Source organism: Mytilus edulis, chromosome 1 (genome assembly GCF_963676685.1).
Source record: "Mytilus edulis chromosome 1, xbMytEdul2.2, whole genome shotgun sequence".
Lineage (NCBI taxonomy): Eukaryota > Metazoa > Mollusca > Bivalvia > Mytilida > Mytilidae > Mytilus > Mytilus edulis.
In genome coordinates, this window is record NC_092344.1 from 28646718 (window position 1) to 28662054 (window position 15337).

At 34.6% G+C, this 15337-nt stretch overlaps 1 protein-coding gene and 1 long non-coding RNA gene across 2 annotated transcripts; one reads left to right on the forward strand and one right to left on the reverse strand.

Annotated features, from left to right (window-relative positions):
- Positions 1-1257: 1257 nt before the first annotated feature.
- LOC139519354 (uncharacterized) lies at positions 1258-3593 on the reverse strand. Its single transcript, XR_011663573.1, has 3 exons — positions 3543-3593; positions 2414-2514; positions 1258-1604 (listed from the first exon to the last, which is right to left on the reverse strand). It is a non-coding gene; the product is annotated as an uncharacterized lncRNA (long non-coding RNA).
- Positions 3594-13289: 9696 nt separating this feature from the next.
- On the forward strand, positions 13290-14021 carry LOC139498561 (uncharacterized). Its single transcript, XM_071287387.1, has one exon. It carries the CDS (start codon positions 13290-13292, stop codon positions 14019-14021), a length of 732 nt encoding a protein of 243 aa, XP_071143488.1.
- The last annotated feature ends 1316 nt before the right edge of the window (positions 14022-15337 follow it).

Here is a 15337-nt window from a genome sequence, read left to right on the forward strand (position 1 = left end):
TGAAAATGAGCAGAGGTCAGATGAACTGTTACAGGCAGTCATGTACAGAAAACAAATCTTCCATACAACAAATATAGTTGACCTATTGCTCATAGTTTAAGAAAACAGACCAAAACCAAAAAAAAACTTAACATTGGACAATGAACTGTCAAAATGAGGTCAAGTTCAAATAAAACCTGTGTGACTGACATATAGATCATAAAATATTTCCATACACCAAATATAGTTGACCAATTGCATATAGTATTAGAAAAAAAGATAAAAAATCAAAAACTTAACTTTTACCACTGAACCATCAAAATGAGGTCAAGGTTAGATGACACCTGCCAGCTAGACATGAACACCTTACAATCGTTCCATACACCAAATACAGTAGACCTATTGTATACAGTATAAGAAAAACAGACCAAAACACAAAAACTTAACTACATGTACATGTATAACCACTGAACCATGAAAATAAGGTCACGGTCAGATGACACCTGCGAGTTGGACATTTACACCTTACAGTCCTTCAATACACCAACTATCCTAGACCTATTGCTTATACATGTATGTTGTATCTGAGATATGGCACGTTAAGAACCCTTGCAACAACTCTTTGAGGGGTCCGTAGGTGGCCTGTTGCAAGGCAAAATTTCTGTCCCTATCCAATATACCCTCCTTTTCCGGTGGCAGTCCAAATTTCTCCGACCATCATCCAAGATGGCCTCTATTGTATCAACCTACCTATTGTATTTATTGCTAACTTGTTCTCGTCCTGAATATGCATGAAATATTTGCCACTGGACGTTAAGCAACCAACAATCAATCAATCAATGTATCTGAGATATGGACTTGACCACCAAAACTTAACCTTGTTCACTGATCCATGAAAAGCGAAAAAGTGAAAACTGTCTGACGGGCATGAGGACCTTGCCAGGTATGACATTCCAAATATAGTTATCCTATTACTTATAATAAGAGAGAATTTAACATTACAAAAAATCTTAACTTTGTTTACAAGAAGTCACTGAACCATGAATATGAGGTCAAAGACATTGGACATGTGCCTGAGAGAAACTTCTTAACATGAGGAATCTATATACCAAGGATGAAGCATCCAGGTCTTCAACCCTTTAAAATATAAGTCTTTTAAGTAGTTACCTAACCCCACTTCCATAGTGGCCAGATCACTATCTCTTTGTAGAGCTTTCTGCAACAAAAGTTGCAGGTTCAACAAAAATGAGGAATCTTATTAATTATACAACAGTGACATTGCTTTGAAACTTTTTTTTCATGAAAACAACTGAGTCAATAATCTGATTTTTTTTTTTACTAAATAAGGTGATATTTCACTTGTGCACATTTTAATGTTTATGAATCTTGCATACATTTCAAAATCCTCTTTTTACTACACATTGAGCCCATAGTCAGCTTAAGTTTCATTTATTCAATCCTGCATAAGTTCAACAAAAATGTCTGCTAATAAACAATTGAACCTCTTCGGTTACCATTCTGTACATGAATATATCTCATTTTCATTTTCATATTCATTGCTGATTCCAGGTATCAAAATTTTAATCCTCCAGTAAAATTCTTTTTCTGACCATTCTGACAGTGTACTGAAAATGTAAAAATAAATTTGTAATTAAATTAAGTGTGTTGATTCAATTGAAAAGTAATGATAAATGATAAATGATAATTTTAATATATTATATTTCATTGTTATGGGCATCATTGACCCAAATATGCTCTGTTTAAGTCATTCTCTTACATGTATCTGAAAAAATGTTCAAGTTTATTTAAACACTGGTGCCGCATGTGGAGCAGGATCTGCTTACCCTTCCGGAGCACCTGAGATCACCCCTAGTTTTTGGTGGGGTTCGTGTTGTTTATTCTTTAGTTTTCTATGTTGTGTCATGTGTACTATTGTTTTTCTGTTTGTCTTTTTCATTTTTAGCCATGGCGTTGTCAGTTTGTTTTAGATTTACGAGTTTGACTGTCCCTTTGGTATCTTTCGTACCTCTTTTCTTACATTCTCATGGATATGATGCACATCATGTAAGAGTTAATTCCCTTATATTGTTTTAAATCTTTATAAATGAATTTTAAATCACTGAACCCTTCATTCTTGAAATTAGGTTTTAAATCCAAATGATACTATCTTGAAATTATACAGCATACATGTAGATAATACATGTAGCATACAATCTTTAAACTATTAAAAGTATACCATTTGGTCTCATATTTGTGAGATTGAAATCATAGCGCATTGTAAAATAACCCACTGGTGTTACTCTGAACAGACACATTTGGGTTTCTTACCCTAATCATGTTAATATATGTATTCTAGTCATCTTGTTTTCTATTTTAAACAAAATAATTTGACATTTCATTTGATTACTGTTTTCTTGCTGTATGTTTATCATACCTTTTATACATGTATATGTGCATGTACTGCAATTGTTTTTGTTGATATATAAAAGTCCTCTGTTTTGAATTTTTGATTCATAGTGAACATCTTTCTCCATCCTGTAAATATAAAGAAAATGTACATACAATTACTAAATCTATTATACTAAATTATTCAAAGCAAAATTTAATTAATTTTGCATTGTTGTTATCAACACATGAATACAAATTTGCCAAATAAATTACCAAGAAAAAACATATTTTCTTGATCCAATGTAGTCCAAATAATTATGACGTCTGGGACGGCTATTTTCTTTTCTTTCTGGGACGTCCCAGAAATTTTTTTAAATAGCCTTGCCAGACGTCATAATTATGTGGACTAGATCCAATGAAGACCCATTGGTGGCTGTAGACTGTTGTCTGCTCTTTGTTTGGTTGCTGTTTCTTTGACACATAACCCATTTCCATTTGCAATTTTATATATATATATCTATTATTATAAATTTCTGCTCAATACATAAAAGTTACAGGCAAAGAAAACATGTATTATAATAGTGTACAGTGTACATAAATATATGCAAGCTGATTTTTTTTACATTTTCAGGGCACTCACAACCTTGTTTTAATTTGAATCCATGAAACACCACTGTCATAACACCATTATTTTGATAATATTATGATATCAATCAAGTTGAAGTACATTTTTTGAAAGAAATTAATATTGTCAATGGATTATCATTTCTAAGTAGCATGATAATTAGCATGATTAGTTGTATAAATATATATGACTATAGCCTATAGGAATAATATAACATAATGGATATAAAGAATCTGTACAGGCATATCAAATTTGTAATAATTCCTGGTTATGAGATACATGTACATGTACATGTATAAGCTCTGAAATGGGTGGGTGATTCAGTGGTTAATTTCAATGTGTAAATTTCTTTTAAAATATGAGATATGAATTTAGAGGATGCATGGCTAAGAGGAGCCTGTGCCTGTAATTGCTTTCCTTTTGTATTTTATGTTTATGGAAAAGATTTAATTTTTATGAATTTTTGAATTTTACATTTTGGTGTACATATGTACATGACATATATGAAATCAGGGACACAAATATTTTTTTTCCAAATGAAATATTATACCTGGTATAAAACATCCAACAGTATAAGTGGGTCTAATGGCGGATCCAGAAAAACGGGGTCGCCCCGATATTCCGACACCCCGTTAGTCCGACACCTCATTATTCCGACACCTCATTATTCCGACACCCCATTGGTCCGACACCCCATTGGTCCGACACCCCAATAGTCCGACACACCAATAGTCCGACAAAGGTAAATAACCGCCGAAATATAAAGGTTAGAGAATAATTGCAAACAGTATAAAGTAATGAGAAATTGCATATCAATTAAAGAATATCTATATGAACGACCCCTTCCCAAGTCCCTACACTCCTTCGTAGAATCTTGAAATTTGAACTACTCTTGCTTATGAGTATATCACAGAAACAGATAATATCATGTCACCTGTTTGATATTACTATTGAAGAAGTACCATGACTACGTCCATATAAGAAAAACCAAGGTCCTTGCAAGTTTTGGTTAACTAATTTAAGATATGTTCTATATGGGAACACATTCTACTAAAAAATAAATGTTATCAGCAGTCTCTCATCATAATGAATCGTGTACACGTGATAAGGTCTCGGAGACAGTCAAAACTGGAAAAACTGTCATTTTACCATAAAGAAGGACTATTGATTCCAACCATTACTATTTCGATTCATATATATACAGTACACGAACTTAATTATCGAACACTGAGAGCCATGGAGAGTGTTTTAAGTTTATAACATCTATAGTGAAATTGTCCAATCGGTAATTATCTTTCTATACAAAGAAGACTTGATTAAGGTTGAAACTTCGATATAAATGGATGCAATGTGCTGTCAGAATGAACATGAACTGAATAGTCATGAAAGATTTGCCACTGGACATTAGACAAACATTAACTACCAATCATGTATTCAAACCGTCATGTCCATGAATGATGACATACATGTATGCAACAATATTTGTAATTGCATATTCATAAAGCAACAAAATTTCTGTAATTATATTTTAGTTATTTTCATTTGTGTTCTTTGTTGCATCTTTAAAAACACAACTTATCGGTTGTCTTTTAAACAAACCAGGCAAACATGCGACATGAAAATAAATCTAGCAACAAACTCCACTTCTCTTCACATTGACACTGTTACAGGAATGTACTTGTTTTCATTATTTCTTTTTACCAGTACATTTTTGGCTGATTCTTAACGGAGAACGCACCAAACTTTACAAAGTTCTGTTTGGTTCACCCCTATTTTAAGTGTTTAACGTATTTGCTTTAAATAATTCACTCTTCAATAAGTACAAACAGTGTTGCATAAAGACAAACTAAACTTAAATATTCTTCTCAAACAAATTCTGTACACCACACCGAATCAACTTCGCATCTTACATACAAACTTTTATTCAGTAAAGCCTAATTGGAGCCTTAACTTTCTTATTTCCCTTCTTTGGGAGAAACACAAAGTAGAGTATCGCCATGTTAGTTATTCGACAAAACTTCAAAAAGGTTTTTTTTTTACCCTGCCATCCAATCAACATGGCAGACATGGCTAAAAATATAACAAAGGGGGCAATTGCAGTTTTTGACTTATATTTCTGAAACTAAAGCAAAAGAATAACGGTTGCATTATTTCATGCATCAATTATAGATAAAAATATCAGGATATTTTAGACGGTTTCCGTGTAAAACGAAAGTGGCTGCATTCGTGCTCATCCTTAATATTGAAATGTATGTTGTACTTGATGATAATACATAACATATATAAAGGTTGAGGATGAACACGGATGCGGCCACTTTCATTTTTGACAAAAAACATCTGAAAAGTGACATATTTCGGCATATTTGAGCTTAAATCGGATCATTTTTCATGACTAAATCAGTTAAAATCTTTCACATAAACTAATTGAATCAAATGAAATAGACACTTAAGTGTTTAAAAAGTGGGCAAAATCTTTCGTCAGATGAACCTGAAATTTGAGGCCAAATCGGTCATTACCGGACCTACTCCTTTACTGGCTTGCTGTCTATATGTAACGTACAAGTTCAAAGGAAATTATCAATTTTCGTGAAATAATTATGAAATACTTTAACTAATTTTACCAATTGTCCTTTATAATATACTATGTATTTATGTTTCGTCTGTCCTGTCTCGCTATGTATTATCTCATGTCTGTATATATTGTCCTCTTGTACACCTGTATGAGTTTGAGGTTATGAATAAAATCTTGAAAATCTTGAATCTTGAAACTTTATCTATGAAACCAGATTTAAACTACCGTTTATAAGGAAATGCTTTTACCAAGTCAGGAATATGGCAGTTGTTATCCATTCATTTGATGAGTGGGCTTTTGATTTATCCATTTGACTAAAGACTTTCCGTTTTCTTCTGAGTTTGGTATTTTCATATTTTACTTTTTATTATAATATTGTTCAATTATATCCGTGTCGGACTAATGGGGTGTCGGACTATTGGGGTGTTGGACCAATGGGGTGTCGGAATAATGGGGTGTCGGACCAATGGTGTGTCGGACTAATGGGGTGTCGGAATAACGGGGCTGCCTATGAATACTATTTAATGGCTGCTTCCGGAATGATTTTTGGGGAAATGAAGGTCATTTTAACGTCTGATCGGCTATTAATGAGTGGCATGCATTATATGTTCAAAGCGTCCCATACGATATATGTATTATTGGTATTCTCTAAAAATAGAACAGTTACTGTAATGCGTATAATTTACACTTTAAACTGCGTATTTTAAAAAACGGTTAAATGATTAAAATACTTTTGTGTTAGATTTCTTCGTAAGCTTAGATTTTAAATAGTAATTACACAAAATGTATGCTCTATGTATAAAAATAATAACCATTTATTTTTCATTGCTTGGACATATTGATTAGAAAATATTAAAATCACGGAATTTACCGAAGATGTAATTTCGTTTCCAGCATTCATCGCTTCATTGATTTTTGGTGTAAATAAACAAACCCGACGATACTGATTTATAGAAGAATACAAAAATTACAAGGTGAGCAATATGGTTTCTTATGTGCAAAGAAGCCTACACCAATCATCACGGTGTTGTTATTGGCAATGGTTGCAATGCACTATAGGATACTATAGTGTCAGCTGTTGCAAATTATACAATTTAGCTTTTTACAATGCACAGCTCTATATTTGACAATGACCCCAACATTGCCCAAGGCAATCATTTATACGATCCTTCGAACCCAAAAAACTTGCACTCACAAAAAGATGTTTGCATGTGGGGTAGATAGTTTGATGATCTTTAATGTACTCGTACATGATCATTTATTCTTTGTAGTTGTCAGGAGACTGATTTAGAAGGGGGCCAGGGGGCATGCCATCCTTCTCTGGAAAATTTGGTGGGCCTGCATTTATGAAAATTTCTGGATCCGCCACTGGTTGTTGGACCATAATAGTCCGAGTATGGACACAGTGGTGAACAGCAGTTGTTATAAAAAAGAAGATGTGGTATGATTGCCAATGAGACAACTATCTACAAGAGACCAAAATGACACAGACATGAACAACTATAGGTCACCGTACGGCCTTCAACAATGATCAGAGCATATACAACATCGTCAGCTACTAGTATAAAAGGCCCTGATATTACATGTAAAACAAATCAAACCAGAAAACCAACGGCCTTATTTATATAAAAAAAAATGAACGAAAAACAAATATGTAACACAAACAAACGACAACCACTGAATTATAGGCTTCTGACTTGGGACAGACACATACATAAATAATGTGGCAGGGTAATACATGTTAACGGGATTCTGATCCTCCCCTAACCTTGGACAGTGGTACATGTATAACAGTACAACATAAGAACGAACTATAAAAATCAGTCAAAAAAAGCTTAACTCATCAGATTGCCCATTGATATATCAAAAGCACTGAAAACTTCATTTGATACAGTATGTCAGATTTCAATTTATTCACATCATTAGGTCTTACACTTAGTATAAGTTTTCGTGTTGAACATTACTATTTGGTTGATTATGTAGGGAATCACGGCTATTGGTACTTTACGGAACGGAACGGAACGGAACAGAATTTCATTTAAGGTATCCAAAGGGGGCATTTATCAAAAATTCCAAAAATCTTTAAAACAAAACAAACTTTAAAATGTCTGTGTTTTACGGTTTTCCATATACAAATAACACAAATGTATACTTAATCTCATCTTCACAGGTGAAATGTGCAATAATGTATAACATCGGGAACTATTCTGTAAATGAATATGTCGAATTGTCCTGATAAATTATCATGAAATTAACGCATTTGCAAGTCATGCATTATGATATCTAGACTGACCTCACGTCGTCCTTTACGACGATGATTAGAAACATTGGTTCTGATTTTAACTTTTTAAATTTATTATTCCGTTCCGTTCCGTTCCGCAAAGTACCAATTGCTCTGAGGAATTGGTATTTAACGGAATCGAACGGAACCAGACATTTATAATGTAATAAAAGCAGTATGATGAAAAAAATGTGTCTGACACCCCTTTTTGAAGAAGAAATAAGTGTTTTAGATAGCATTCCCGACCAGATAAATAATTAAGAATTTAAAACAAAGGCAGCTTAGACAAAAACAAAAAATCTTACTCCTTCCATTGGTAATTATATTTTTCAAAAGAGGCCTTCCACCTCTCGTGCCGACGAGGATTAGAAACAGTAATCAAGTTGAATCTGATTTAAACTTTTTAATTTATTATTCCGTTCCGTTCCGTTCCGCAAAGTACCAATTGCTCTGAGGAATTGGTATTTAACGGAATCGAACGGAACCAGACATTTATAATGTAATAAAAGCAGTATGATAAAAAAAAATGTGTCTGACACCCCTTTTTGCAGAAGAAATAAGTGTTTTAGATAGCATTCCCGACCAGATAAATAATTAAGAATTTAACACAAAGGCCGGATAGACAAAAAGTCTTACTTCTTCCATTGGAAATTATATTTTTTAAAAGAGGCCTTCCACCTCTCGTTCCGACGAGGATTAGAAACAGTAATCAAGTTGAATATGATTTAAACTTTTTAATTTATTATTCCGTTCCGTTCCGTTCCGCAAAGTACCAATTGCTCTGAGGAATTGGTATTTAACGGAATCGAACGGAAACAGACATCTATAATGTAATAAAAGCAGTATGATAAAAAAATTGTCTGACACCTCTTTTTGCATGAGTGGTATGTGTTTTAGATAGCATTTTCGACTTGATCAATAATAAAAAATTTAACACAAAGGCAGGTTACACAAAAAGTCTTTCTCCTTCCATCGGTAATTATATTTTTTAAAAGAGGCCTTCCACCTCTCGTTCCGACGATGATTAGAAACAGTAATCAAGTTGAATCTGATTTAAACTTTTTAATTTATTATTCCGTTCCGTTCCGTTCCGCAAAGTACCAATTGCTCTGAGGAATTGGTATTTAACGGAATCGAACGGAAACAGACATCTATAATGTAATGAAAGCAGTATGATAAAAAAAATGTCTGACACCTCTTTTTGCATGAGTGGTATATGTGTTTTAGATAGCATTTTCGACTTGATCAATAATAAAAAATTTAACACAAAGGCAGGTTACACAAAAAGTCTTTCTCCTTCCATCGGTAATTATATTTTAAAAAAGAGGCCTTCAACAGCCCGTTCCGACGATGATTAGAGACAGTGATCAAGTTGAATCTGATTTAAACTTTTTAATTTATTATTCCGTTCCGTTCCGTTCCGCAAAGTACCAATTGCTCTGAGGAATTGGTATTTAACGGAATCGAACGGAAACAGACATCTATAATGTAATAAAAACCTGTTCTTTATATTCCTTATAAATTTTCTATTTGTAGACTGCCTACGGATTAATATTGCTCTTATGGGACCCGAGATAAAGGGGGCCAATGGGGGGGGGGGGGGCCTGAAAAAATATATTTGTTTTTTATTTCAAGTCCGATTTTGATGAGTTTTTTTACATTAAATTCCTGATAAAAAGCCATGCCTGCCGGGCATTTTTCACATTGCACGTTCTGCAAAGTACCAATTGGTCTGAGGAATTGGTATTTAACGGAATCGGAGGGAAACAGACATCTACAAATGTAATAAAATCAGTATGATAAAAAAAGGCTGACACTTCTTTTTTTGAATGAGTGGTAATTGTTTTATATAGCATTCTCGACCTGATCATTAATAAATAATTTAACACAAATGCAGGTTACCCAAAATCCATCCATTCCTTATTATACTTTAAAATTTTCGGGAAAAAAAATGATGAAATGGGCAAAAAAATGTTGTCGTTAATTATTAAAGTTCGGAATGAGTTGCTACATTTGTATGTCTAAAGTAATGTTGATCCTCTTGGAATTCATTTGAATGTAAGTTTTAAATTGTGCTAATGAATATCATGCATGTGTATTTAAGTTAAAAAAAAAATGAAAAAAAATGTCTTGAATAAAAACAAAGCTCTCGTCAATTATACCCGGCGTCATTACAGTGGTTACAAATGAAAATATCAAAATCAACCTTTTATTAAATTAGAAGTCCGCAACTTTGACAATATACAGTGCGAATGACATAAGCTTTTGATGTAGAAATACAAGTGTACTTAAACTATGACAGTGTCAATTTTTTAATTACTGTAACGGTTATTGGGTTCGGGATTGTGTACTTGTTTTTATGTTGTTCGTTCTATAAATAAAGTTTGAGTACTGCAGACGTCTTTTTGTCACAGCCAACCTTTTTGTAGATCTCTGCTATTTGTGGTGCCAAATAGGAGCCACGTTGCTTGAGAAATGTTTCAGGCATCACACTGGTGTCAGAAGTGTCGACTATTGTGAATTTATTCGACTGAGAAGTTTGGAAATTCATCGGAAAGTTGCCAGTTTGGAAAACCACGTGAGTCGACGATTGGGCGATCCAGAAGCGTATCCCCGTCAATCACAACCCAAACATAATTATTCCGGTGAGATCGTATGATTTTTATACTTTAAATACTGAAAATTGTTTTAATTTTACAAAAAATTTAGCTGACGAAAATTTGCATTTGAAAAAAAATAATTCCGGTGGCTCCGACCTCGTCACCAAATTACCGGACATACAAAAACATTTTTATTTTTTAATTTTTATTTTATTTTAGTCAAGATTTGCATTTTGTATCATAATAATTTGCATATTTTTAGACTGTTTCATGTAATACGTGTTTTTTAAGTATTACAGATCGAATTTAGAAAATAAAAGGACTTATGAGTGAAACTGTTCTACACAACTATCTCAGGTCTATTCCACTCTTCATCACACAACAGACAAAATATTAATTTTCACCTGCTAAGAGACGGGCTTCATCCTAAAAGAATATGGGCACAAAAGTGGTTTAGAAGATTACCACTTGACATATGCCAAGAGTATTGGTTAGATAGGGAATCATTTTCAGTACACGTCGATCCACAGGATTGAAAATAACAATCTTTTATAAATTGCAATTTAATAATAAACATGAATGACGATACAGTAGTAGAGACGGGTTCTGATCGAAAAGTCAGCGAAGATTCCCCGCCAAATGGTGATCAGTTGGGCATAAAAATGCTTAACGTGTTAGAAAGAATGGGGAACGACATGGGAACCTTGGCTGACACCATGACATATGTTTAGAAAACAGGATGAGGTTTCTGCCAATACAATACAGCTACTCTACCAACAAAGTAGAAGTATAGAAGAATTGAACAATACGTTTTTGCAGAACCGGGAGACATCGAAATCCGACATTAAGAGCACAGGAACTAATACTTCCGGTTACACAGTTGACGATTTTTCTGGGTCTTCTATTTGTCCAAAGTATGGATTATATGATGGAAATAATGAACACCTAGACCCTAAGTTAGGCGAAAACAAACCAGTTGACAGTTTTCAGGTTGGCCAAGAGAACAGTCACAGACAATCTCTGTTCGGTCAAGATAGCAAGCCGAAATAGGTTTTACAGTTCGGTCGTGGGAACAGTCCCAGACCACCTTCATTTAGTTTAGATAATCAACCAATAGGATATTTGCAGTTCGGTCGAGGGAACAGTCCCAGGCCATCGTCCCAGAATACAGATGATGACATACAGACCGGAAGTTTGCAGTTTGGTCGCGGGAACAGTCCCAGACCAAATGCAAATTCACACACACCATTGTCATTAACACAAAGGGAAACAACAACACAGAATTTAGATGATGACAGACAGAACGGGAGTTTGCAGTTTGGTCGCGGGAACAGTCCCAGACTAAATGCTAATTCACACACACCATTGTCATCAACACCAAGGGATACCACAACACTCCCCCCCTTTTAAACCGTTGTTAAGCACTATAGAAAGATGGGAGTCTAGGTCGAGTTCTATGAACACAAATAATAGACAAGATTTGATAAGAAACATACAACCTTCGTTTTCTAGTGATATTGAAGCTATGCACAGTAGTAACAATACACAGCAGACAAGACAAAAAGTACCAAATAGTGACGTTCCCCACCAAAAACTTCCAACATTCGACGGGAAGGATGATTATGAGGGGTTTATTATCCCATTCAACAGGGAAGCTAGGAGAAACGAATGGACAGAGGAGGAAAATTTAGATAGGTTCATTGAATGCCTGCGAGGACAGGCGAGTAAATTTATGACCGCAATTCCTCGACAGGAAAGAGATACTTTTGAATCCAATTCGCGTCACATGGAAAACAGGTTCAACCGAAAAGAGCCCCCATCCACTGCACGAAAAAAACTATCTGATTTAAGACAACACAATGAAAAGAATGAAGAGTTTGCTGAAGAAGTAAGACGATTAGTCTCAAGAGCATACCCAACAAGTAGTATCGAGTTACAAGAGGAACTTGCAGCGGAACACTTTTTGAAGGGCCACAAGAACGCCAAAATAGCATATGAAGCTTTAAACCACCAACCTAAGACTGTATCTTCAGCACTAGATAGTGTTGTACAACTACAACACAATTATCATGCTACGTTGGGCAGGGATGTTGATTATAATACAAAACAAAGGACCAGACGCGTTACGTGGAAAGATGAAGAGGAAAAGAGTACTGACCAATATGAAGGGATGGACAGCGTTAGGCAGTTGGTAAATTCATTTCGGAAACCAGATAATCAAACATTACAGAATGAAATCAAAGCACTAAGAGATCTTTTAGAAAGGGCCATGCAGCATGATTCAAAACCAGCTACCTTGACAGCACAGTCAACGGGATGTTATTTTTGTGGCGATAAAAGCCATTTCAAACGTGATTGTCCAAAAAGATCACGACCCCCCAGCCCTATGAGAAGACAAGATACTGGTGCTGATTGTGAAAGGAGATATATTATCAAATTGGCAGAGGACAAGATTTACTCATTCCAATTCAAGTCAATGGCAATAAGGTCGATGCTATTGTTGATACAGGAGCAGATGTAACGGTACTTTCAAGATCCTTTGCAAATTGTATTGGTTTGAGCGGTACTACCGGTATAAAAGCTTGCTTATTGAATGCAGAAAATGGGAAAGAAATGGAGGCTGACATAAATATTGTTGCAAAGCTTCAACTGGGTAAAAAGGAGATAATTTGGAAAGTATGCATTGCCCCCATAAGAGATGATATTTTGATTGGAATAGACTTACTGAAAGAAGTAGATGGTATCATAATGGCCAAATAAGGTGATCTGCTGATAAATAATGAGCTGATACCAGGACGGTATCGAACAGAAAATGATTGCCAAATATCAAGAGTGACGGCTGAAATGGAACCCACTTTAGATACTTTAAAGCCCATGGACGAGACAGATGTATATGGAGGAGTTGAAAGTCTAAAAGAAAGTATTGTTGATGTTTTAGACCCAGCTTCCTTACAAGACAATAACAACACTGGGTCGGTTTTAGTGGAAACTCGCCTACAGGATAATCTTGAAAAAGATAATGTTTCAGACATGGACGAGGTAAGTGCGATTGGTTCAAATGTACCACATGAGCCGAGGACACAGGCTCCAGACTCAGGTGGGTTTGAGATCAAGAATATTAAGCTATCGCAAGAATTTGTTGTCGAAATTTCAGATGCTTATGATGCGGCTAACGACGATAAATCTGATAGTTCAAAGAAAGAGAATTCACTATTTGAAGACTATATCATATGTTCATTAGAACAGACGATACAAAGTTTAGATTCGAGCAAGAATTCAACCAAACAAGATGATGAATCAGAACAGAAGGAGATTATATCACGTGATTCGGGGACACTGAGTCCAGTCTCAAGTGGTAGTAAGACCCATGCAAACGTAACCAAGAAGATAGGGTCTCTCAATGATGCCTTAAATCCAAAGATTTCACCCAAGATGGATGACAGTTCAGATTCCAGTGAGTCGAGGACACAGGCTCCAGACTTACCTGGGAATCATCAGATGACAAAAGAAAAGCACCCACCTAAAATCAGTCGATATGGACGCAAAATAAACCAACCCTTACGTTTCAAAGATTGACAAAAACATTTGTGCCAAAAAATAAGAGATATTCTTATTGAGAACTGTCTGTTTATAAAGAAAAGGGGGGGATAGTGTAACGGTTATTAGGTTCGGGATTGTGTACTTGTTTTTATGTTGTTCGTTCTATAAATAAAGTTTGAGTACTGCAGACGTCTCTTTGTGACAGCCAAGCTTTTTGTAGATCTCTGCTATTTGTGGTGCCAAATAGGACCCACGTTGCTTGAGAAGTGTTTCAGACATCACATTACATTGTGTTAAACTCGCACGTCAATCTTTTGTCTGTCAAGTTTTGATCACTGTTTCTAATCATCTTCGGAAGGCCCCTTTTTTAATTTATAATTACCAATGGAAGTAGAAAGACCTTTTGTCTAACCTGTCTTTGTGTTATTTTTTATACGTCCGTCAATTATGACGGGACGTATTATGGTATACAAATGTCCAGTGTCCGTCCGTCCGTCCGTCCGTCTGTCCGTCTGTCCGGTGTAAACATGTCGCACCGTAACTTGAGAACGACTTATCCAAATTTCATGAAACTTAACATAGTTGTTTCTTATGATGGTCAAATGATCTGTATACTCTTTTGTGAAAATAAGATTACAACTTTTTGAGTTACGGCACTTTGTAACTAAAACAAGGGTGTGTTTTTTTCACATGTCGCACCGTATCTCAAAAACGATTCTTGATTATGGCTTTAAACTTTAAATACTTCTTAGTTATATTAATCTTAATATCTGTATACTTTTTGGTGATGATTCAAAATTTAATTTTTGAGTTATTGAGTATTTTGTAAAAAAGGGGGAGGGTTTTTTGTGAAAATAAGATTACAACTTTTTGAGTTACGGCACTTTGTAACTAAAACAGGGGTGTGTTTTTTTCACATGTCGCACCATATATCTCAAAAACGATTTATGATTATTACTTAAAACTTTACACATGTCTTTGTTATATTAATCTTAAGATCTGTATACGTTTTGGTGATGATTCAAAATTTCATTTTTGAGTTATTGAGTATTTTGTAAAAAAAAAAGGGGGGGGGGGTTTACATGTCGCACCATATCTCAAAAACGATTTATGATTATTGCTTAAAACTTTACACATGTCTTTGTTATATTAATCTCAAGATCTGTATACGTTTTGTTGATGATTCAAAATTTCATTTTTGAGTTATTGAGTATTTTGTAAAAAAAAAAAGAGGGGTTTACATGTCGCACCATATCTCAAAAACGATTTAAGATTATTGCTTAAAACTTTAAACACTTCTTTATATTAATCTAAAGATCTGTATATTTTTTGGTGATGATTCATTTTTATAT

Excerpts from the sequence above, each read along its gene's own strand:
- LOC139498561 (XM_071287387.1), top strand. The coding sequence starts at position 13,290 with ATGGAACCCACTTTAGATACTTTAAAGCCCATGGACGAGACAGATGTA.